The 26,691-nt window shown below is 43.9% G+C and overlaps 1 protein-coding gene across 2 annotated transcripts in view; it reads left to right on the top strand.

The window, feature by feature from the left end:
• Nucleotides 1–26,691, top strand: part of LOC126291814 (facilitated trehalose transporter Tret1-2 homolog) — a 179,982-nt gene that overhangs the window by 110,609 nt on the left and 42,682 nt on the right. For both annotated transcript variants that reach the window (XM_049985511.1, XM_049985510.1), the window contains exons 4-7: nt 2,671–2,868; nt 9,067–9,389; nt 11,987–12,192; nt 18,201–18,357. In XM_049985511.1, coding sequence (XP_049841468.1) covers nt 2,679–2,868; nt 9,067–9,389; nt 11,987–12,192; nt 18,201–18,357 — 876 coding nt within the window. In that variant the 5' untranslated portion in view covers nt 2,671–2,678. The remainder of the gene's footprint in view (nt 1–2,670; nt 2,869–9,066; nt 9,390–11,986; nt 12,193–18,200; nt 18,358–26,691) is intronic.

The following is a 26,691-nucleotide window of genomic DNA, read 5'->3' as shown; positions in this document are numbered from 1 at the left end:
TATTGTGCAACAAGAACATTGTATCCCCTTAACATCTGCGCCTGACATTTGACAACAAGTAAAATATTCCCTGCAACATTCTGTGTCATCATGCACCACTGGCTGGAGACTAGCAGAAGTCAGACTGCACAATTATTCCCATATCTACACTACTGTCTACACTACAATGTCAACGGCTGCGTGTGGAGTTGTACCATGACTGAGAAGCACGGACTGATGATGAACGGCATCACATGCGTTCAGGGATGAACCGCAGTTTTGCACTGCACTGGATGAAAACTATCGGCGAGCATTAAGGCCCCTGGATAGAGATCCCATTTTTCCATTGTTTTGGAGAGGCACAGCTGTGTTACTCCAGGCGTCTTGGTTTGGGAACCCATCGAGAGTTCATAACTGGTACTGACTCAAAGAACTGTGATGGCAGAAAGGTACGTCATTGACGTCATGCAGACTAATGTGTTACAACACGTGACAATACCACAGTGCCAGTTTTGATGCTGGTCCCTATATGGCGCGTCACTCCACGAACCTCCCGCATGGTGTTGAGGTACCCCTGTGACGAGCTACCCAGATATGTCCCCAATACAAGACATGTGGGACCAGCTGAGATGCCAGCCACAGTGGCCGAGCGCTTCTAGGCGCTACAGTCTGGAACCTCGCGACCGCTACAGTCGCAGGTTCGAATCCTGCCTCGGGCATGGATGTGTGTGATATCCTTAGGTTAGTTAGGTTTAAGTAGTTCTAAGTTATAGGGGACTGATGACCTCAGCAGTTATGTCCCATAGTGAACAGAGTCATTTGAACCAATCAGCTCAGATGTCAACTTCATCCGAGCGCCGGTACCCAGGATATGAAGGATCAAATACAATTGTGGGCCAATTTACTCAGGAAAGCCTACAATAGCTGACGGCCTTCCCAACCCAATCAGTCCATGCATTTAGGCCAGAGCGATTAGTGCACTCTGTGACGTCTCCTGTTGATGTCTACTAACCCTTGCACGATCAGCGAGAGTGTAATGTTCCTTTTCTATGGCCAACCAGTGTTATTAGCCTCGTCGAGATACGTGAAAGCGAGGGGGCACAACACTATCTGTTATTACAGACAATATTTGTTGCTTAATAAGTTGAGATCCAAATTATTACCACTGGCTATCTCCGTTGTTTAGCTGTTGCCGCCAAAGACGCTCATTATCTGTTAGGCGGCTGATTCACGTTTCAAAATGAATTAATATCTATGATTTGCGTAGCACATGTAAATCAATTAATTCCTTCAAAAATCGCAGAGTTCACTTAGCCCAGCACGATGTTTCGTCCGTTGAAAATTATTCCCTTAAATATTAATACGGAGTAAACTATTATTATTATTATTGTTGTTATTACTGTCCAGAGATAATCCAGTACACACTTCACTTTAATTTTTCCACTTTAAAACGGGAATTCCTATTCTATATGAAATGTGTGAATTGCTCATGGCCAGTTCTAATAAATTTTAGTTTTAAAGCAGACCAGGTATGTAATGAGGGGTTTCAACTCTTAGCGCCAAGTTCTTTGTAAATTTGACTACGTTTTATCACTGCAATAACTCTCAACCTGTCAATATACATTTCATTTCCTCTTCCCATTCTGGATGCTTTACTAATTTTGTCAGGCAGTATGGTTTAACACATCAGATGGATCAAGATACATACATTTTCTCTGACAACACACCTCATACCGTACCCACTTCCGTAACAGAAGAAAAGTTAGGACTTTCAAAGAAGTTTCTGCATCAGGATCTTGGTCCAAATAAAATTGGAAGAACAGCAATCCTGATACAGCGAGCACCCTTCACCAGTAGCCACGCAACAGTAGCCATGAGTTATCATGGGTGCTCAAAGTTGCTGGTGAATGTGGGGTTCGTTCTATCTCACCATGGCACCTCGAAGAAGAAATGGGCATTAGCAATAAAACTCTGGCCAGAGAAGGACCAATCGAAATATCATACATACTATGAATACATGTTGTTCTTCTCACTGTAGCCAAAATGAGAATCAATCCCAAGTGTCTGGTGGTGTTTTTACAGCTGGGATGAAGTGCTATGGCACATAATGTTAGTGTCGTTTCTGCAGGTGCGACAAAGTGCTGCAGTACACAGTGTTTGGTGCTGTTTTTGCAGCTGGGGTGAAGTGCTGCAGTACGCAGTGCTTGCTGTTGTTTTTGCAGCTGGGGTGAAGTGCTGAAGTTCACGGTGTTTGCTGTTGTTTTTGTATGGGGCATGAACTGCTGCAGTACACAGTGTTTGGCGCTGTTTTTGCAGCTGGAGTGAAGTGCTGCAGCACATGGTGTTTGCTATTGTTTTTGGAGCTGGGATTAAGTGCTGCAGTACACAGTGTTTGGTGCTGTTTTTGCAGCTGGGGTGAAGTGCTGCAGTACATGGTGTTTGATATTGGTTTTGGAGCTGGGATTAAGTGTTGCAATAAAAACAGTGTTTGGTGCTGTTTTTGTAGCTGGGGTGAAGTGCTGCAGTCCATGATGTTTGTAGTGTTGTTTTTGCACCTGGAATGAAGTGCTGCAGTACACAGTGTTTGGTGCTGTTTTCACAGCCGGGGTGAAGTGCAGCAGTACATGATGTTTGATAGCTGGGAGTAAGTGCTGCAGTAGGCCTACACGGTGTTTGGTGTTGTTTTCGCAGCCATCGAGATGACGTGCTGCAACGGGCACGCGGGCGGCACGCAGCGCTGCTACCGCACCTGCTGCGGTGCCACCAAGCCCGCCGCCGCCTTCCTCCCTGCCTCCGCCACCCCCGCCGCCGCCAACGTGGACGCAGAGTCCGCCACCAAGCCGAGGCCCGCCGCCTACCGCTGGAGGCAACACGTCGCCGCCGTGCTCGGTAAGTCCGCCCACGAGCCTTGGACAACAAAATATCTTCTGTGTTGTTTCCAACGCGTTTGATTGTGTAGATCATGTCACTCCTCGAAAACACTTGCGGTTTAGGGAAGTGATGACTTTATATACAACTGTTTTCAATCAAACTTAACAAACAGAAGACGAAGCGTTGCGCTAACTCGAACAATTTGAGAATTTTAATGATTGGAGAGAAATCACGAAACGAATCTCACAAGGTTCTATCTTGGAGCCATGCCTATTCCTCATATATGTAGATGACCTTCCACTTAACGTTCAGTAAGCAGGCAGAATTCGTACTTTTTGAAAACAATACTAAAGTTACAATAAAGTGTCTAAGTACTCAGTATTTTTTTATTAGTGTTAGACAACCTTCTCCCAGTTGTGATGTAACAAAACAAAAGTGATGTTGTTATTCAATGTAAAAGTTGGAAATTGAGATTTCGCTTACTGTTTTATCAATCACAATTGGCGTAAGAATCATTGTCATAAAATATTGCATTATGAAATGTGAATAGTCTTTACTTGCAGTTTCGCGTGGCTTGAAGCAGTCAGAGCTATCGTGTTATTGATTAAGAAATTGCATTATCGTCTTTCTAATTACTTCATGATCGTAGATACGATCATACCCAGTTGTGTAGTTATTGTTAGGATAAAACAATTTCCTAAGACACCAAAAAGTTCTTAAGGGCGCAAAAACAATTGTAACATCACAAAAAAGGGAAATTTAATATTAAAGCTGATTCAAAAAGACAATAAAACAGTTTTCTTTTTGTCAATGTAACACGCACATTGGACTGCTGATCTTGGTGTCTGTAATCTTAGCAAAATGCATAATTAAAATGAAAATAATACTGAGGAGATGATGGGAATGAGCACTGCTAAATAATTCAGTATTCCCAGAACAAATATTTATTATAACTAAAACATATATCGTTCCTTATGCTTAGTACTACAATGATGGTAGATTTTTATCTCCATTTCATGTCAATTTAGCGCTCTTTTATATAGTCATTGTCCTCTTGAGTCGCCCGTGCGTCGTCATGATAAGTTATAACAGTTCTTCTTTTTACACATCACTCAAATTTAGTCGGAACACGTTTTTATACATTTAATAAAAAATTAGATCAGACCGCCACAAATCTGCGTCCGTCTTACTTAAGAAAAAAAGCACAAGAGCTTAGCGCTCAAGGCTTCACTTGTTCTCCAGCGACAAAAAGCGAAGGATCGCATATCGATCCGTATTCTTCTGTTTATGTTGCCGCCCAAAGACGACGAATTACATTATTTAGGAAATTCCACCGTTGCTATGCGACGCCTTATTATACATTAATCATTCTTTATAAACAAGTATTCGCGTTCTGGCTGGAAGTGTTAACTACACTCCTGGAAATGGAAAAAAGAACACATTGACACCGGTGTGTCAGACCCACCATACTTGCTCCGGACACTGCGAGAGGGCTGTACAAGCAATGATCACACGCACGGCACAGCCGACACACCAGGAACCGCGGTGTTGGCCGTCGAATGGCGCTAGCTGCGCAGCATTTGTGCACCGCCGCCGTCAGTGTCAGCCAGTTTGCCGTGGCATACGGAGCTCCATCGCAGTCTTTAACACTGGTAGCATGCCGCGACAGCGTGGACGTGAACCGTATGTGCAGTTGACGGACTTTGAGCGAGGGCGTATACTGGGCATGCGGGAGGCCAGGTGGACGTACCGCCGAATTCCTCAACACGTGGGGCGTGAGGTCTCCACAGTACATCGATGTTGTCGCCAGTGGTCGGCGGAAGGTGCACGTGCCCGTCGACCTGGGACCGGACCGCAGCGACGCACGGATGCACGCCAAGACCGTAGGATCCTACGCAGTGCCGTAGGGGACCGCACCGCCACTTCCCAGCAAATTAGGGACACTGTTGCTCCTGGGGTATCGGCGAGGACCATTCTCAACCGTCTCCATGAAGCTGGGCTACGGTCCCGCACACCGTTAGGCCGTCTTCCGCTCACGCCCCGACATTGTGCAGCTCGCCTCCAGTGGTGTCGCGACAGGCGTGAATGGAGGGACGAATGGAGACGTGTCGTCTTTAGCGATGAGAGTCGCTTTTGCCTTGGTGCCAATAATGGTCGTATGCGTGTTTGGCGCCGTGCAGGTGAGCGCCACAATCAGGACTGCATACGACCGAGGCACACAGTGCCAACACCCGGCATCATGGTGTGGGGAGCGATCTCCTACACTGGCCGTACACCTCTGGTGATCGTCGAGGGAACACTGAATAGTGCACGGTACATCCAAACCGTCATCGAACCCATCGTTCTACCATTCCTAGACCGGGAAGGGAACTTGCTGTTCCAACAGGACAATGCACGTCCGCATGTATCCCGTGCCACCCAACGTGCTCTAGAAGGTGTAAGTCAACTACCCTGGCCAGCAAGATCTCCGGATCTGTCCCCCATTGAGCATGTTTGGGACTGGATGAAGCGTCGTCTCACGCGGTCTGCACGTCCAGCACGAACGCTGGTCCAACTGATGCGCCAGGTGAAAATGGAATGGCAAGCCGTTCCACAGGACTACATCCAGCATCTCTACGATCGTCTCCATGGGAGAATAGCAGCCTGCATTGCTGGGAAAGGTGGATATACACTGTACTAATGCCGACATTGTGCATGCTCTGTTGCCTGTGTCTATGTGCCTGTGGTTCTGTCAGTGTGATCATGTGATGTATCTGACCCCAGGAATGTGTCAATAAAGTTTCCCCTTCCTGGGACAATGAATTCACGGTGTTCTTATTTCCAGGAGTGTATTTTCTGTTTTAATGAAGCCATAAATAACGAATATCACACAGTCCCTCTCTCTGTCCATCCCCTCTACCTTCCCTCGGCCCATTTCCTCCAACCCATCTCACTGTCGATCTCTTTCCCCCTGCATATCTGTGTCATGTCCTCCTTCCCTCTCTCTGCCTGTCCATCTCTTCCTCCGTCTTTGCTCTCCACGTTATCACCTGCACCCCAGTAGCAGGCTGGTGATTCTTCCCTTCACTGTGTTTCATTCGAGGTAGTAGTATGTGTATCAAGTTTGATTGAAAACGATTCAGGAGTTTAGGAGGAGCTTTCTACCCTTGTATTTGGCTGCGTACGCACATTTCACACACACACGTCAAATAAGTTCTGCATCGCCTCGGTTCCTAGAGTTCCGGAACCTGTACAGAATACTGGAACAGAGGTCAACACAAACATCATTTCTGCCCTTTTTATTGCTCATGAAAACCACACACTGCATGTTGTACCACCATACAGTTAGACCTTCAGAGGTGTTGGTCCACATTGCTGTACACGTCGGTACCTGTAATACCCAGTATCACGTTCTCTTGCACTGATGCATGCCTGTATTCGTCGTGGCATACTATCCACAAGTTCATGTTCATCAAGGCACTGTTGGTCCACATCGTCCCACTCCTCAACGGTGATTCGGCATAGATCCCTCAGAGTGGTTGGTGGGTCACGCCGTCCATAAATAGCCCTTTTCAATCTATCCCAGGCATGTTCGATAAGGTTCATGTCTGGAACACATGCTGGCCACTCTAGTCGAGCGATGTCGTTATGCTGAAGGAAGTCATTGGGGCGCTGATTGTCGTCCATGAAATGCCTCGCCAATATGCTGCCGTTGTGGTAGCACTATCGGTCGGAGGATAGCAATGACGTATCGTAAAGCCGTCACGACGCCTTCCATGACCACCGGCGGCGTACGTCGGCCCCACATAATGCCAGCAGGGAACCTCCACCTTGCTGAACTCCCTGGACAGTGTGCCTAACATGTCTGCGACGATTGTCTGGTTGAAGGCATATGCGACACTCATCGGTCAAGAGAAAGTGATGCCAATCCTGAGCAGTCCATTCGGCATGTTGTTGGGCCCATCTGTACCATCTCTATTTCATGTCATTTTCAATTAAAGGTGATCTGAAAATGATGTGAAATTCAGATGTTAAAATGTGCTTGACAATGACACATAGTCGTTAGTAGCTTATCGCACGATTAAATAAAAATCACATGACTGCCTACTAAAGACCATTTTTACGTTTATTAAGTTCATGAATGGCTGCAAACGGTCTCTGAGGAGCTGAATTTAAGCACTTTCTGTCAATGATCGATTCAGCTGGACCAGCCATTCCATGTAAACACTTGGGTCAGCGCCACACTCGAAGTCTTAACAACTGAAATCGGGACTGATCCGACCAGCCCAGGCTTTTCCAGTCGGGTAGGCTCCAACCGATATGGTCATGAGTCAAAGAGAGGCGCTGTAGGCTACGTCGTTCTGTTAACAAAGGCACTAGCTTCAGTCGTCTGCTGCCACAGCCCATTAACGACACATTTCGCCCCACTGCCCTAACGAATGCGTCCGTCGTACGTCCCACATTGATTTCTGCACTTATTTCATGCAGTGTCGCTTGTCTGTTAACACTGACAACTCTACACAGACACCGCTGTTCTCGGTCGTTAAGTGAAGGCCGTCGGTCACTGCGTTGTCCGCAGTCAGAGGCAATGCCTGAAATCTGGTATTCTCGACACACTCCTCACTTTAGACCTCGGAACATTGACTGCCCTAATTATGTTCTAAGTGCAATGTCGCATGCATCTAGCTTCAACTACCACTCCGCGTTCAAAGTGTGTTAATTGCCGTCGTGCGGCCATAATCTTGTCGTAAACCTCACATGAATCACCTGAGTACAAATGACAGCTGTTCCAATGTACTGCCTTTTTGTCTCATCTCTGACCACAGAGGTAGCGTCCTCGCTTCCAGCACCCGGGTTCCTGTGTTCGATTCCCAGCGGGGTCAGGGATTTTCTCTGCCTCGTGATGACTGGGTGTTGTGTGATGTCCTTAGGTTAGTTAGGTTTAAGTAGTTCTAAGTTCTAGGGGACTGATGACCATAGATGTTAAGTCCCATAGTGCTCAGAGCCATTTGAACCATTTGAACCATCTGACCACAGATGTTAAGTCTCATAGTGCTCAGAGCCATTTGAACCATTTTTTGTCTCATCTATATTTGTGCATATTTCTATCCCATGACTTTAGACCGAGCGATGTGCTGCAGTTGTTAGCACACTGGCCTCGCACTTGTACGACGGTTCAAACCCGCGTCCGGCCATTGCGATTTTGGTTTTCTGTTCAAAATGGTTGAAATGGCTCTGAGCACTAGGGGCCTCAACATCTGTGGTCATCAGTCCCCTAGAACTTAGAAGTACTTAAACCTAACTAACCTAAGGACATCACACACATCCATGCCCGAGGCAGGATTCGAACCTGCGACCGTAGCAGTCATGCAGTTCCGGACTGAGCGCCTTAACCGCGAGACCACCGCGGCCGACTTGGTTTTCTGTGATTTCCCTAAATCGCTTAAGGCAAATGCTGGGATGGTTCCATTGAAAGATCACAGCTGCCTTCCGTCCCCATGTTTCCCTAATCCGACGGGACTGATGGTCCCCTCCCCCAAGTCAACCAACCAACCAACCATGACTTACGTCATCTCAACGTCCGCAGCTTGTGGTATAGTGGCCAGTGTTGCTGCCTATGGATCACAGGGTCCTGGGTTCAATTCCCGACCGCGTTGGGGATTTTCTCTGCCTGGGGAGTGGGTGTTTATGTTGTCCTCATCAATTCATCATCATCATTCGTGGCAGTGGGTAGATTGCACAGCTCGACTGGTGCCAGTCGAGCCTGGGGACTGGGTGTTTGTGGTGTCCTCATCACTTCATCAGCATCATCATTCGTGACAGTGACTAGATTTCACAGCTCAACTGGTACCAGTTCGCAGCACGTGGTCTAGTGGCTAGCGTTGCAGTATCTGGATCACAGGGCTCCAGGTTCGATTCCTCGCTGGGTTGGTGAGTTTCCCTGCCCAGGGACTAGGTGTTTGTGTTGTCCTCATCATTTCATCATCATCATGACTTCGGCTCCACTAGATTGCGTGAAAAATTGGACTGTGTCAAAATTAGGACTTTGTACGGGCGCTGATGACCGCGCAGTTGATCGCCCCACAAACCAAACACCATCGTCACCTCACTGTATGTCATTACATATTTGTTTTAATCGTGAGATACAATGTGGAACGTCAAGGTAAAGTAGATACTGCAGTTATGTAGGCATCAGGAGTGCCAGTGAGTGGTCTTACGTGAGGGGTGCCTTCGCAGCGACGACGAGCACGCTGTCGGTGGGCTACGTGGACGGCTGGTCGAGCAACGCGCTGCCCTTCCTGCAGTCGGGCAACGCGACGGCGGCGGCCGCGGCCGTGGGCGACTCCGCGGCAGCGCCGGCGCCGCTGGACGCGTACGTGTCGCGGCCGCTGACGGACGACGAGGCCTCCTGGCTGGGCTCCCTGGTAGCGCTGGGCGCTATGGCGGGCTCGCTGCCCGCGGGGCTGGTGGCCGACGCGCTGGGCCGCAAGCCGACGCTGCTGCTGCTGGTGCTGCCCTACCTCGCCTCCTGGGGCGCCGTGCTCGCCGCCGGCAGATCCGTAAGCACCACACACACTCACCACCTACTCGCTTGCAGGTGCCATCCAACAGGGAACTAATTAGAAGCGGTGATTCAAAACGATCGTATTCCAACGACGTACGAAACAATGAGAGTCAGTAGGGAAGAGTATGCCAGGAAGCTATCAGGCACTATCCAACTGCAAAGTAATTACACGTAGTGTTCCACAAGGATCCATCTTAGGGGCCTTTATTTTCTCCTGTTCCACAAGGATCCATCTTAGGGCCCTTCCTTTTTTTCTTTCCCACAAGGATCCATCTTAGGGCCATTCCTTTTTTCCTGTTCCACAAGGATCCATCTTAGGGTCCTTTCATTTCTCCTGTTCCACAAGGACCCATTTTAGGACCCTTCCTTTTTTTATGCCCCACAAGGATCCATCTTAGGCCTCTTACTTTTTTCACATTTACGTGAATGGCGTTTCTCCAGTAACATTAGCAAACGCCAAGTTTGTGTAACAGCAAATGCTACATTGGTGGTGTGATCTTTCTGACAGAAAACAAGACTTGTCAATAGGAAAGAGTTCTATATTAAGATACCAACCATTACATTAATGCACACTAATTACATGTTGTAACCGGCAAGGGTCCACCTTAGGGCTCTTACAGGTTGACAATTATTGAACATTGCACAGGATCAGGTTGCATGGAACTTTGCATCAAACTACTCTTGGGACGGAAGACCACAACACAACACAACACAACATGAAAGAAACGTAAATTAGTTAAAATTACAGCGCACACACTTTATTCAACATGTAAACGTACTACAGATGTGTATTTTCAACTTTTTTCGGCAGAATGAGTGGTAAATTAAATTTTGGGCATGCAGCCGCGCAAATGGCTTTTTAATTGGTGTAAAGAATGGCAGCAAACTCTAAATATAGATAAATGTATATTAATGCAGATGGATAGGGGAAAGAATCCCATAATGTTTGAATACTCCATTAGTAGTGTAGCGCTTGCCACAGTCACGTCGATTAAATATTTGGGCGTAACATTGCAGAACGATATGAAGTGGGACAAGTATGTAATAGCAGTTGTGGGGAAGGCACCCAAACTGCGTGAAAATGTAATCATATGTCAGTTCTAGTATAATATATTTGTCCAATGAATACCCGTTTACCATTTGCATTTCTTCTTTGTGTAGCAATTTTAATGGCCAGTAGTGTAAAAATTTATGTCATCAAGACAGATCTGTAAAATAAACTGCCAAAAATATGATCACAGACTCGTTTCCAGATTTACGTCTTCAATTGATGGGACACACACACACACACAAACACACACACACACACACACACACACACACACACACACACACACACACACACTGGGAAAAATAACACAAGTGTATCATGAAGTACAGGTCCTTTGAAGTGCAGAAAATTGCCAAATTGCAGTGCATACATCCACAGCAACTTTTGAAATGATGGGCTGTGCTATTCTGAGGCTAAAACCCAGGAAAGATTCCCCAGTTGCCGGAAAACGTAATGTTACAACAAGCCTGCGACATAACAGGATGTGTACCGGCATTTGATCAGTGGCTGTGCTGGTACGATAACAAAACGTATAATCACATGATTTAATTCTTACTTTAGGGAAGGCGACATAGCCTCTTTCATGACTGAGTCACGCTTGCTAATTCCATTTTCTATTAAAGACAGCAGCGACTCCAAACAGACAATGCCCATCCTCACGAAGTTCCGAAATTCTTGCGGACCTTCGGGCCTCGGTTCCTTCAGAAGCACTTAATATGTCCTCCTGCCTCCGTCCCTTCTTTTCAAGGGGGGGGGGGGGCGAACTCAACAGGGTCTGCCTTTTCGTTTTTGTCGTCGTTCTGCCCTAATTAGAAGATGTACTGTCACTGTCAGTGCAATAGCTCCAAAAACAAGTGCGTCCTCCATGTGCAAAATGCTGCATGAATATAAACTTATATACACATATACCTGTGTAACCAAGTGTCGTAATATAAAACTATCTGCTGAGTCTGTAATTCAGAACAGTAGTAACCTACATAAGAGAATAATAATTGCGTAATTCCTCGTGTTATGACAGATCGCCTATGGGGGATGAAACGTTATTGACTTCGGTACTCGATACTTGTGCCATCTTGCAGGGTTTACCGTTCCTACCGATTCTAATTGTCGAACTTTGTCCCTAAGGGCATCGATTTCGTCAAAAACCCATAGAGCCTTGTCATGGACCTTCTCTTGTGTAGTGGTCTCGTGGAGTGCGGTGCGGATGTCGACGTTTCTTGTCCACCATGGAGCTATGGTAATTCATCGATAGCAAATGTTTTGCACAGTTTGTAGTTTGTTGTAGTGGGAGACCCACGTAGTTCCCCATCAGGGGGAGCCATATAACATAGTGGGTTCCACTGCTGCGCGTAATAGGTCGACGTGAAACAGTCTATAGTTACAGATATGCGCGCTTGGGGCGCTGATGTACAGGTGTACGGTTTAGGCGCATCGTGTAATGCGAGCTTAAGGCCCAAACTGCAGGTGAGCCCAGTTTTTTTCTGCTGGGGGTGGGTGTGCTGGCTCTGGACCCACCGACACGGGCGGTGTGCGTCACGCAGGTGGCGCTGCTGTACACGGGCCGGCTGCTGGCCGGCTTCGCCATGGGAGCCGCCTGCGTCGTGTCGCCGCTCTACAACGAGGAGATCTCCGAGGTGGCGATCCGCGGAGCCCTGGGAGTCTACCAGAACCTCATGGTCACCGCCGGCGTCTTGCTGGCCTACGTCTCGGGTGCCCTGCTGCCCTACAAGGGCACCATATTCATGGGGTGAGTCTCACATGATTTCTTTTGTTTTTGTCTGCCCTGCGTTTTGGTGTCGTGAACACACAGTCTTATTTAACTCTAAGAAGGGGAGGCCACGACGTTTGGAACGCCGAAAAAAATGTGTTGCATTACTTGTTGAGAGCTCCTCATACATCGAAACTTCGATAGCTATGAGGGATATTCGGAAAGTGAGGAACGATAGGTCGCGAAATGGAAACCACAGTGAAAATCAAAACTATTTTATTTGCAACAGTTAGCTACAGCTTCCATAGTCACCGATCCGACTTAGGCGTTTGTCACAGCGTTGTACTAGCTTTCCAATAGCCTCGTCATAGAAGGCAGCCGCCAGTGCTTTCCGCCAATTCTCAACGCTGGCCTACAGCTCGCTGTCTGTGCCGAAATGCTGTCTTCATAGCCAGCGGTTAATGTGAGGGAACTCAGAGGGAGACAATTACGGGCTGTACTGTGGGTAATCAAACATTTCCAACTGAAAACGATGCAGGAGCATCTTCATTGCCCCTGCAGAATGAGGCTGAGAATTGCCTTGACGAAGATATCGCGTAATGTTGGCTGCGTAGCTTCAGGCGAAATTTGTCACCAGGCCCTCGTACTTGGTGGGAGACTCTATTGTTCTAGGAATCATAATGTGCTCCCTGTGTGCTCAGAACTAAAAAGAAAGACATAATGCGATCGACGGCCGTACTAGAGACACTGCCCAACACACACGTGCAAAACTTCATCGGAATTTCATTGTGGTTTCCATTTCGCGACCGATCGTTCCTTACATTCCGAATAGCCCTCGTACTTAGAATGGCCATTTCTTCCTACAAGGGCAGGCCACGTCCTTTGGAACGCGGCTTTACTGCAAACTTCATATACTGGTAGTACTCCATGAGGACAACAAAATGTCTAAGCAGTAGCGCGCACTTTCCAAGCGTCATTGAGAAAATCGCAAGATAATTTCGGTCGTCAAATATATACGTGTGCGTGGCCATTTTTACCACCAAGCGGCGGCAGCCGAGTGGTTAGCGGTCAAGCCCCGTAACCATTGGGTCGCTGGATCGAGCCCCGCTTGTCAGTTTTCTTAAATTTCTAACACAGTAATTTTCTTTACTTCTTATATTGCAGTTGATATAATGGGAAAAATACGTGTAATCGGGTGAACTTTTATTAAATTTACAATTTTATTTGGCAGTCTACAAACTTTTACTATCACAAATAATATAATATTCATAACTATCTACTAGTAAACGACCAAACGCATGAAGTTCCACGAAGAGAGTCTTTCAGTTTCCCGGAGAGATGATAGTCACATGGAGCCAGGTGAGGACTGTAAGGCGGGTGTTTCAGTGCTGTCCATCCGAGGTTTGTTGTCGCTTCCATGGTTTTTTGACTGACATGTGGCCATGCATTGCCGTGCAACAGAAAAACATCCTGCTTTTGCCGATGCGGTCGAATACGACTCAGTCGAGCTTGAAGTTTCTTCAGTGTCGTCACATATGCATCAGAATTTATGGAATCGGAATCGAAAAATACCGTAGCCGTTACTTCTCCAGCAGAAGGTGTGGTTTTGAATTTTTTTCTTGGGTGAATTTGCATGATGCCACTACATTGATTGCCTCTTCGTCTCTGGTGAAAAATGATGTAGCCATGTTTCATCACATGTCATAATTCCTCCAAGAAATTCATCTGCACCATTCTCGTACTGCTCCAAAAGTTCGCTGCATACTGTTTTTCTTGTTTCTTTCTGAGCCACTGTCAACTTTCTGGGAACCCACCTGGCACAAACCTGTTTTAACGCCAACACTTTCAGTATTCTGAAAACACTTCCTTCCCCTATCCCAACGTAGCGTGACAAATTGTTCACTGTGATGCGTCTGTCAGCAGTCACCAATTCGTCAACTCTCTACACATTGTCTGGAGTGTGATCAGTACTAGGCCTGCCGCTGCGAGGACAATCCTCAGTATTACCGTTCCCGTTTTCATCACGTAACCTGCTTGCCCACCGACTAACTATACTGCGATCGACAGCAGCATCTCCAAACACCTTTTCCAACCTCTTGTAGATGTTTCCCACTGTCTCGTTATCACAACACAGTGAAACCTTCCCGTCTCCTCTATATCTCTTTTGTTACGCAACCTTAACTTTTACAATAACCTATGAAACATTCCCTTAAGATTTCTACCTCTTGCTTAATAGTAACAAATGACATCTTCCCTTTGAAATAAGTTCTCTTTCTCAATCTTAGCATACAAATTTAAATGCTGCTTATTAAAAGTTATTTTGTGATTATGTTACGAAACATAGAATGTGTCGTCGTCGTGTCCTTCAGTCATTACCTGCAATAACCCAAAATGTTCCTTACCTTTTTTACTGTTACTGGATCGCCATCTGACTGCTACATCGAACTGCGACATGCATAGTACTTACTCTGTTTTACTATATTAGCTGCTGGTGGGCTGTCATAATAAGTGGCTGTATTTATTAGCAAAGCTGACGTTTTCTTTAATAGCAAAGCTGACGTTATTCTTTAATTAATTTGACTGAAGTTACGTAATTCATAGTTAAACTTTTCCTTGACAACAATAAAATTTTGCAAAGTTTTAGGTTGATGGTTTTTGAGATGGAGTACAATCAGTAATGTAATATTGCTGGCAAAAATTAATTATATTCTGAATCAAATGATTTTACAATCGTTCAAATGGGACTTACTTTTACAATAATCTTACAACTAGCAATGCGCAAACATACCTTCAGCAGTCTTGAGTTTCTCAAAAAATTAATTGAATAATATTAGTTCCTCTTATTATAATAGTTAGCTGATGTCTCTCTACATCCGTTTATAATCTCTTGTAAATCATAGCTAGTGGCTGGCAGGCACACCGCTCCTCTCAACCTCTCGCTTCAGACCTGCTATCGACTCGCTTCACATCTCGCTTAGCACTGACTTCCTACGAACGCTAAAGTGCTGTCTCTCCTGCCAACAATGCTTTCTGGTGCAGACAATCCCTGCTACCAATAAAAAAACGTATCAATGCGCGGTCTTTCCCGCTCTTTTCTTTAAATGTATCCATACGCTGTCTCTCCCGTTCTTTTTAAAATTATATCAATGTGCGGTCTCTCTTGCCAACAATACTTTGGTGCAGACATTCTCTGCTACCACAATTATTTCCAACATGACAAATATTAATTATATCTACTTAATCCTATTAATAAAATATAAACATCTTTCATAAATTGTGGTTTGACAATAGAGAATAGAAATATACATGTCTTACAACAGGAATTCTATGACAGCATATTGCTTTTGACGAACGCCAAGTGTATAAACGATCTTGAAGACATGCTGTGATGGCGGCATTAACGGGAACAGGTTGAACTAAGTTTGAAAACAATCGGGAAGGATGTATCTACACACTGTAAAACTTTCACACATGCAGAATGAAAACTGTATTTTTACAAAAATAGTGTGCATTTATTTTGGAGTGACACTCGTAATACCTTTTGAAACGGCCCAAAGGACGAAGCTGCAGTTGGGCAATAAATAACTTCTACAGTCAACGGCGAATATGATACGCTTTAGGAAACTATATACGGCTGTGAACCCTGACCTTGAAAAATTTATAACATTGTAGGGTTGGTAGTTTAAAGAGGGTAGAGAGAGTGTTGAAGTATTCCGCCGTAAGTGAGCCTGGTGTGAGCGACCAAACGTCGCGAGTAGAGAGATTAGATTAGATTAGTACGACACTTCGTAATGATGTGGAACGTGTGAGGTTAATATAAGGTGTCTATTACATTACACAAAATATTACATTATATATATATATATATATATATATATATATATATATATATATATATATATATATATATATTGTGGGTGTTGGGGAAATTACCCACTTACTATATCCAAAAATTCATCTAATGAGTAGAAGGAGTTGCCATTAAGAAATTCTTTTAATTTCCTTTTAAATGCTATATGGCTATCTGTCAGACTTCTGATGCTGTTAGGTAAGTGACCAAAGACTTTTGTGGCAGCATAATTTACTGCCTTCTGAGCCAAAGTTAGATTTAACCTTGAGTAGTGAAGATCATCCTTTCTCCTAGTTTTGTAGCCATGTATATTGCTATTACTTTTGAATTCTTTCGGATTGTTAATAACCAATTACATAAGTGAAGAGACATATTGTGAGGCTACAGTGTAGATCTCCAGCTCTTTAAATAAGTGTCTGCATGATGATCTTTGATGAGCTCCAGCAATTATTCTGATTACACGCTTTTGTGGAATGAACACTCTTTTACTCAGTGATGAGTTACCCCAGAATATGATGCCATACAAAAGCAGAGAATATGCGTAGTTAGCAAATTTACTGAGATGTATATCTCCAAAATTTGCGATGACCCTAATAGCATAAGAGGCTGAACTCAAACGTTTCAGCAGATCCTCAGTGTGTTTTTTCCAGTTCAACCCCTCATCAATGCATACACCTAGAAATTTTGAATATTCTACCAAAGCTACCGATTTCTGATCGACTTTTGAGGGTCAGAATCGGGGTTTACTGTGGCAGCCTCAGAAGCGATCTATTGATACGTAATCACCATGGTTTCATAAAACATCGTTCTTGTGCAACACAGCTACCTCTTTATTCGCACGAAGTAATGGCCGCTATCGACAGGGGATCTCAAGTTGATTCCGTATTTCTAGATTTCCGGAAAGCTTTTCACAGTTCCTCACAAGCGACTTCTAATCAACCTGCGGGCCTACGGGGTATCGTCTCAGTTGTGCGACTGGATTCGTGATTTCCTGCCAGGAAGGACGCAGTTCGTAGTAATAGACGGCAAGTCATCAAGTAAAACTGAAGTGATATCAGGTGTTCCCCAGGGAAGCGTCCTGGGACCTCTGCTGTTCCTGATCTATATAAATGACTTGGGTGACAATCTGAGCAGTTCACTTAGGTTGTTCGCAGATGATGCTGTAATTTACCGTCTAGTAAGGTCATCCGAAGACCAGTATCAGTTGCAAAGCGATTTAGAAAAGATTGCTGCATGGTGTGGCAGGTGGCAGTTGACGCTAAATAACGAAAAGTGTGAGGTGATCCACACGAGTTCCAAAAGAAATTCGTTGGAATTCGATTGCTCCATAAATAGTACAATTCTCAAGGCCGTCAATTCATCTAAGTACCTGGGTGTTAAAATTACGAACAACTTCAGTTGGAAAGACCACATAGATAATATTATGGGGAAGGCGAGCCAAAGGTTGCGTTTCACTGGCAGGACACTTAGAAGATGCAACAACTCCACTAAAGAGACAGCTTACACTACACTCGTTCGTACTCTTTTAGAATATTGCTGCGCAGTGTGGGATCCTTACCAGGTGGGATTGACGGAGGGCATCGAAAAGGTGCAAAAAAGGGCAGCTCGTTTTGTATTATCACGTAATAGGGGAGAGAGTGTGGCAGATATGATACGCGAGTTGGGATGGAAGTCATTGAAGCAAAGACGTTTTTCGTCGCGGCGAGATCTATTTACGAAATTTCAGTCATAACTTTCTCTTCCGAATGCGAAAATATTTTGTTGAGGTACATAGGTAGGAATGCTCATCAAAATAAAATAAGAGAAATCAGAGCTCGAACAGAAAGGTTTAGGTGTTTGTTTTTCGCCCGAGCTGTTCGGGAGTGGAATGGTAGAGAGATAGTATGATTGTGGTTCGATGAACCCTCTGACAAGCACTTAAATGTGAATTGCAGAGTAATCATGTAGAAGTCTATACTTATTAATGGTGTCATTCCATTTACTGTGTGAGACTGTATATAGTTTGTTTTGTGAAAGTTTAGTGAGAGACCATTTGCAGATAATCACTTAATGATTTTCTGAAAAACAACGTTTACAATTTGACCAGTTGAGGGTCAGAATGGGGGTTTGCTGTGGCGGCCTCAGAAGCGAGCAAACAGGCGCGGTCCTGGTGCTGGCGGGGGCAGAGTGTGACGCGGTGTGTGTGGGTGTGCGGCAGGTGCGTGCCGCCGCTGCTGCTGCTGACGCTGTTCGTGTGGGCGCCCGAGTCGCCGGTGCTGCTGGTGGCCAAGGGCAAGGAGCTGCAGGCGCGCCGGGCGCTGCAGTGGCTGCGCGGCCCGCACGCCGACGTGGACGGCGAGGTGGCCAAGATCAAGGTGCGTAGCTCGCCGCCTCCGGCTGACCGCGCGCTCAGCGCTGCCGACACCGACTCAAAGGAAGTCCTCGGCGCTTGTTCGTGACGTCACGTCAGCTAGGCACGGCGAACGCCACGTCTGCTGCAGGCATACTCATAACGGTGGTGTCTCCCACTCCGACACAGGAAACTGTGAAACTATACGCGGTAGTTGACCAACACACATTGTTCTGAGAGATTTCTTGTGGTGTACGTACTGTAAGACCTTCCGTACACACACCATCAGATTATTTGACTTGTCGCTCTAATGAAATAGGCGAGTGTCAGCAATATGTCTCGTGGTCCTATTGTGGCGTGTTTATCTTCTGCCGCTAGGTCAGACGATAGAAATGCCACTTGCACCCTTAGAGTAGCAGATTGACGGTGACCAACTTTAAACAGAACTTTATTAATTTTCACCCACATTTATTACAACAATAACAAACATAAACATTACAAAACTTGATTCTGGATGCTGTTCACAATTGAAAATCTGAAGTTCCTTCGGTCTTGGTATGTTAATCTTAGTCTCACTTATCTCTGATACTTGACAAAGTGTCTATACATTTATCTTCATGACTATGTACAGGAATATGATAATCTTATTAGGTGCAGATTGAATCTTGACTATAGACTGGTACAGACTAATGCAGACTGACTAATTGGAGGTCTCTACACTTGTTATAATACCTCGCACGCTCAGGTATCACTCCGCGAGTGTGATCCGTGAGGAGAAAAGGTTCTACATTAGCAGCAGTCTCATTCGCCGCGTTACATATTAATACGCGGATCGGCGGAAGCAGAATTTGGTCCGTCTCTAAGGCAGCGCCATCTCGTAGTGCGGAGATGGACGAGCGCTGCGCCTGTGCTGTTGTGCTTAGCGGAGCGCGCTCTAGTGGGAAAGTTGTGTACGCGCTGACTATGCAGAACTATGTACACAACATTTCTGCAATCAATTAATTGTACTATTCATTACACTTCTTAACGAATAGTGTACTTCTGAACTTAAATTTCCACCTGTTTTAAGGATTGACATACAAAAACGACTTCATGGTCCAGCAGCAACAGAATTCGTGCTTCTTTACCTTATTTGTAAACCTGAGGAAGTTACCTCTGTACTGGGTTGCTTTTACAAGAAACTGTGAACATATTGGTGCTCTTGTTTAGGTATCTTGGTTGACTATCATGTGAGGAGCACTGAATGTTAATGAAATATCTTACGATTGTACATGTTGGGGGGAGGGGGGGTAAGTTACAGAAGAAGAAGCAAAAGAGAGATACTTGTTTTATCAATTAAATTTTTTAGCTTATAAAGTTCCTCCTTTCAGTTGCAGGAGGGGAATATTTATCTTGTCTAGTGTGCATGTTTAAAAAAGTTTGAGCTCAGCAGTGTTTTCAATGTATGAAGCTATTTTGCTTCCTGTTTAGAATTCCTTTCGTTCAAAACGACTGTAATCTCATGACTGGCAACAGTTGGACATTTACACATGTAAATTAGTTTACATTTCCAGTGACGATGTCAAACGAAAATAAATAAATAAATAAAAGAAACGAGTTCACTGTAAATGGGTTGGGATAAATTTCGATAGCAAAATGGATCAAGTAAATATAGTTACTTGAATGTAAAATTTCCAAAGCTTGCAATGGGGTAAAGCATCTTCTCGTATTGAACTACGTTTGTTTCGAAAGGATTCAGTAATACAGAACTATGATCTGCATTTGTAGCTTTACGATAGTAAGAAAATCTTTCATCTAAATAAAAGTGCAGAATCCATAACATCGCCAAACATTTTGTCCAAAAATAAGAGATTTATAGTGATAAGTACGCCCAGGCGTTTCTGCCTGCAACAGACCTGGCGTTCGCCGTTCCTAGCTGACGTGACGTCACGAACAAGCGCCGAGGCCTTCGTTTGAGTCGGTGTTGGCGCTGCCGCAGTCTGGCACACCTTCCCGGGGACCGGCACGCCTTCCCGCTCGGGAAGCAGCGCGTTACACAGCACGGCTAGCCAGGTCACAGGGTGTTCAAAAAGTCTCTCCGCAGTGCCGTATGATTGTTAGCCGCGCGTGACGTATGATTGTTCGCCTTCCAGGCTTACTTCCCTTCAAGTGGGCTCTACCAGCATTCCACTGTTTCATTTATCTCAGCCAGTGTCAGAAGTATCGTTTGTGTGTGTCGTTACGAGTTGACGTGAACGTAACAGTTTACTTCCTCTGTTCGTTTGTTTCCTTTTTGTCACTGTTAAAATGCTAACCACTTATCTTAGAAAACAGATTAAAGGAAGGCAACCTACTTTACTAGCATTTGTAGACTTAGAGAAAGCTTTTGACAATGTTGACTGGAATACTCTCTTTCAAATTCTGTAGGTGGCAGCGATAAAATACAGGGAGCGAAAGGCTATTTGCGATTTGTACAGAAACCAGATGGCAGTTATAAGAGTAAAGGGGCACGAAAGGGAGTGAGTCAGGGTTGTAGCCTTTCCCTAATGTTATTCAATCTGTATATTGAGCAAGCAGTAAAGGAGACAGAAGAAAAATTCGGAGTAGGAATTATAATCCATGGCGAAGAAATAAAATTTGAGGTTCGTCAATGACATTGTAATTCCATTGTAATTCTGTCAGACACAGCAAAGGACCTGGAAGAGCAGCTGAACGGAATGGACAGTGTCTTGAAAGGAAGATATAAGATGAATGGTGGGCTCCATATGGTTCCCAAGTTGTGCAGCGACCTTAAACCATAAAATTACCAAATAAGCAGCAACAAGTCGCAAATTCATGTTTTCTTTATTTACTTATGCAAATCAATTTCAACTGATTAACAGCCATCATCTCTGCTTTCAACGTATATAACGTTGCTACTCAGGGAACATGCACCAATGATAGCTGTTAATCAGTTAAAATCGATTTGCAAAAGTAAATAAAGAAAGCATGATTTTGCGACTGGTTGCTGGTTATTTGGTAATTTTAAAGATAAAAGATAAACATCAACCAAAGCAAAACGAGGATAATGGAATGTAGTCGAATTAAGTCGGGTGATGCAGAGGGAATTAGATTAGCAAATGAGACAGTTAAAGTACTAAAGGAGCAAAATAACTGATGATGGTCGAACTAAGGATATAAAATGTAGGTTGGAAATGGCAAGGAAAGCGTTTCTGAAGAAGAGAAATTTGTTAACATCGAGTATAGATTTAAGTGCCAAGAAGTCGTTTCTGAAAGTATTTGTATGGAGTGTAGCCATGTATGGAAGTGAAACATGGACAATAAATAGTTTGGTCAAGAAGAGAGTACAAGCTTTCGAAATGTGGTGCTACAGAAGAATGCTGAAGATTAGATGGGTAGATCACATAACTAATGAGGAGGTATTGGATAGGATTGGGGAGAAGAGGAGTTTGTGGCACAACTTGCCTAGAAGAAGGGATCGGTTGGTAGGGCATATTCTGAGGCGTCAAGAGATCACCAATTTAGTATTGGAGGGCAGCGCGGAGGGTAAAAATCGTAGAGGGAGACCAAGAGATGAATACACTAAACAGATTCAGAAGGATGCAGTAGGTACTGGGAGATGAAGAAGCTTGCACAGGATAGAGTAGCATGGGGAGCTGCACCAAACCAGTCTCTGGACTGAAGACTACAACAACAACAACAACAAAATGCTAACCATTGAATAACGTGTGTTTTTAGTCGAACAAGTGTTCAAAGCTGGCGGTAAATACACAGTTTCAGTTCGTCAAACATTTAATTTATTATTCCTGGAGACAACACTCCCACATCGCAATACTGTGTGAGATTTGCTTAACAAATGTCGAAGTACGACTTCAGTGACAGATGCACCGAGAAGTGGTCGTCCTAGCGTTTTGTCTGAGGATAAACTACTCGATATTTCCGATACTGCAAAAATGTGGGAAATTAAGGAGATGGGACCTGGATAAACTGAAAGAACCAGAGGTTGTACAGAGTTTCAGGGAGAGCATAAGGGAACAATTGACAGGAATAGGGGAAAGAAATACAGTAGAAGAAGAATGGGTAGCTCTGAGGGATGAAGTAGTGAAGGCAGCAGAGGATAAAGTAGGTAAAAAGACGAGGGCTGCTAGAAATCCTTGGGTAACAGAAGAAATATTGAATTTAATTGATGAAAGGAGAAAATATAAAAATGCAGTAAATGAAGCAGGCAAAAAGGAATACAAACGTCTCAAAAATGAGATCGACAGGAAGTGCAAAATGGCTAAACAGGGATGGCTAGAGGACAAATGTAAGGATGTAGAGGCTTATCTCACTAGGGGTAAGATAGATACTGCCTACAGGAAAATTAAAGAGACCTTTGGAGAGAAGAGAACCACGTGTATGAATATCAAGAGCTCAGATGGCAACCCAGTTCTAAGCAAAGAAGGGAAGGCAGAAAGGTGGAAGGAGTATATAGAAGGTTTATACAAGGGTGATGTACTGGAGGACAATATTATGGAAATGGAAGAGGATGTAGATGAAGACGAAATGGGTGATACGATACTGCGTGAAGAGTTTGACAGAGCACTGAAAGACCTGAGTCGAAACAAGGCCCCCGGAGTAGACAACATTCCATTAGAACTACTGACGGCCTTGGGAGAGCCAGTCATGACAAAACTCTACCAGCTGGTGAGCAAGATGTATGAGACAGGCGAAATACCCTCAGACTTCAAGAAGAATATAATAATTCCAATCCCAAAGAAAGCAGGTGCTGACAGATGTGAAAATTACCGAACAATAAGTTTAATAAGTCACAGCTGCAAAATACTAACGCGAATTCTTTACAGACGAATGGAAAAACTGGTAGATGCGGACCTCGGGGAGGATCAGTTTGGATTCCGTCGAAATGTTGGAACACGTGAGGCAATACTGACCTTACGACTTATCTTAGAAGAAAGATTAAGAAAAGGGAAACCTACGTTTCTAGCATTTGTAGACTTAGAGAAAGCTTTTGACAATGTTGACTGGAATACTCTTTTTCAAATTCTAAAGGTGGCAGGGGTAAAATACAGGGAGCGAAAGGCTATTTACAATTTGTACAGAAACCAGATGGCAGTCATAAGAGTCGAGGGGCATGAAAGGGAAGCAGTGGTTGGGAAAGGAGTGAGACAGGGTTGTAGCCTCTCCCCGATGTTATTCAATCTGTATATTGAGCAAGCAGTAAAGGAAACAAAAGAAAAATTTGGAGTAGGTATTAAAATTCATGGAGACGAAGTAAAAACTTTGAGGTTCGCCGATGACATTGTAATTCTGTCAGAGACGGCAAAGGACTTGGAAGAGCAGTTGAACGGAATGGACAGTGTCTTGAAAGGAGGATATAAGATGAACATCAACAAAAGCAAAACGAGGATAATGGAATGTAGTCGAATTAAGTCGGGTGATGCTGAGGGAATTAGATTAGGAAATGAGACACTTAAAGTAGTAAAGGAGTTTTGCTATTTAGGAAGTAAAATAACTGATGATGGTCGAAGTAGAGAGGATATAAAATGTAGACTGGCAATGGCAAGGAAAGCGTTTCTGAAGAAGAGAAATTTGTTAACATCGAATATAGATTTAAGTGTCAGGAAGTCATTTCTGAAAATATTTGTTTGGAGTGTAGCCATGTATGGAAGTGAAACATGGACGATAACTAGTTTGGACAAGAAGAGAATAGAAGCTTTCGAAATGTGGTGCTACAGAAGAATACTGAAGATAAGGTGGATAGATCACGTAACTAATGAGGAGGTATTGAATAGGATTGGGGAGAAGAGAAGTTTGTGGCACAACTTGACTAGAAGGAGGGATCGGTTGGTAGGACATGTTTTGAGGCATCAAGGGATCACAAATTTAGCATTGGAGGGCAGTGTGGAGGGTAAAAATCGTAGAGGGAGACCGAGAGATGAGTACACTAAGCAGATTCAGAAGGATGTAGGTTGCAGTAGGTACTGGGAGATGAAGAAGCTTGCACAGGATAGAGTAGCATGGAGAGCTGCATCAAACCAGTCTCAGGACTGAAGACCACAACAACAACATTTCCGATACAATGTCCACGAGTCCGAACACGTTAGTAAGAAAACACGTCCAGGAAATCGATGTTAGTGTCGGAACGGCCCACACAGCAGTAAGGAAAAAATTAGAACTTTTCCCATACAAAGTGACAGTCGTGCAAGAACTGAAAAATACTGATCATGGCAAGATACTGCATTATTGTCAGTGGTTCAAAAATTTCATTAAGAAATGGAAGGGATATTCTTAATGAAACGTTTTTCACCTATGAGGCGTGGTTTCATTTATTCGGGTACATGAACTCGCAAAATCCTCGTATGTGGAGTACTGCAAATCCACTGTGTATTCATAAGGAACCATTTCATTATGTCAAAATAGCTGTAACGATTGCAATTTCTAGACGTCGGATTGTGTGTCCCATATTTTTCAACGAAACAATAAACACACAACGATACTGCAGTGATATTCTGTACCCATTTGTAGGAGAACTTGTGTTAAGTGAAATACTTAAAGGTTGTTTTCAACAAGGTGGTGCAACCGCGCATACAGCTCGCGTTTCAATGTCGCTGCTTGCTGATGTTTTTGGTGATCGCATAATTTCACAGCGACTTTGTTCTCCACGATCGCCTGACCTAACACCACCTGACCTTTTCTTCTGGGGTCCAGCGAAAGCAACTGTCTATAAAAAACGTCAATCGATGAATTAAAAACTGCAATACCCACTTTCGCTGCTTCTGTTATAGAAGAAATGCCACAGCTCGTGTTTGGAAACATGATTAGACGAATTAAATTCTGTATTCAATAACAGGTGGGGATACTTTCAACATGAATGTGAAAATTTGTAAGTGAAAATGAATATTCAATAAATTAATAACTTGTATATCACTGAGTTTCATTTCGGTATATTCACTGGTGCATACGGAATGCACGGCTAACAATCCTACGGCACTGCAGGGAGACTTTTTGAACACCCCGTAGTATCATAGTTCAGAGTCCACTTTATTTCCGTTTTTTCGGTAACCGGATAAGAAGTGACAGCCGACAACATTTTTTTACGTTTTCTGCTGTACTCATTCACGAAAAAAATTGATTTGCAGAAAATACGATAAGCGATTTGCACAACCTCCTTGTCCATTATTTTTTTCATATCTCTTTATTAACCATCTTGCGCTTTATAGACAAGTGAAATAGCTGTTACATTTGTTCACCATCTCATCGGAAAAGTAAAACCATACCCTATGCACAAAAAATAAAAAAACACAAGATTAATGCTCAAATTTTGGGGTAGTGAAAGTAGTGACACCCAGCATATTTGAGGTTTTCTATTACATTGTCAAATTTGTTATAATTAATTATATTATAGTAACACTGTATAGGAAACTGTATCACTCACAAATACTTAGATACATACCTGCGCAATTTGGAGGAAATTTACCAGACAGTCGTTTATAAATTTTATCTTTATATAAACGTAACACAAATATGTATACACTGACTGCCAGTGTATTCAGACACACTTTCAAGTTTGTCTAGCACTTCCGTCGTAAACACATGGCAGTAAAATCGGAGAAATTACTTCTATAATACAAGGCTTCACAATACCGTATTCTCGATATTATTCTACCTATGAAGTACTTCATATCACTATGAGATTTACATTCATATATTTATTGTGCAAGCCTATGAAAAGTAGCTGATGCTCATTTCACATACTTTTATTTACCAGGTGTAGAAGTATGAAGTCGGACTTTGGTTGCAATAATTACGTGCCTGTTGTTTGAAACTAATAACCAATATTTTACTCAAAATAATCTCCATTGCTATTTATACATTTCTCCCACCTTTCCAGCAGGGTGTTATGCCACGGCAAAGACAGTTCTTCTTTTGAAGCGAACCAGTTAGCGACACATTTTCGTACATTTTCATACGAATTGAAACGTCGTTCAGCTAGAGCGTGTCCCAGTGATGTAAATAGATGGTAATCGGAAAGAGCCAAGTCTAGAGAATAAGCTGCATGGCTTAGGATTTCGCAACTGAATGCCTCGATCGTTTTCCTGGCCAGTTTTTCTGTGTGTGATGGGGCGTTATTATGGAGCAATGTGAGCTTGTGTTGCCTTTTTTTTCATATTCCTGTCGTTTTCCACATAATGCTGGATTTAAATCGACCATTTGCTGTTGGTAGCGATCATTGTTAACGGTTTCACCAGGTTTTTGCAGTTCATAATAGATGACACCCTTCTGATTCTACCAAACACAGAGCATTGTCTTGCAGTGTATGTCGATGGTTTGCCTGGGTTCACCATGATTTACGACGCTTAGGATTTTCAAAATATATCCA

Source organism: Schistocerca gregaria, chromosome 9 (assembly GCF_023897955.1).
Source record: "Schistocerca gregaria isolate iqSchGreg1 chromosome 9, iqSchGreg1.2, whole genome shotgun sequence".
Classification (NCBI taxonomy): domain Eukaryota; kingdom Metazoa; phylum Arthropoda; class Insecta; order Orthoptera; family Acrididae; genus Schistocerca; species Schistocerca gregaria.
Note: the sequence above shows the minus strand (reverse complement) of the source record. Positions and strands in the feature narration are given on the sequence as shown.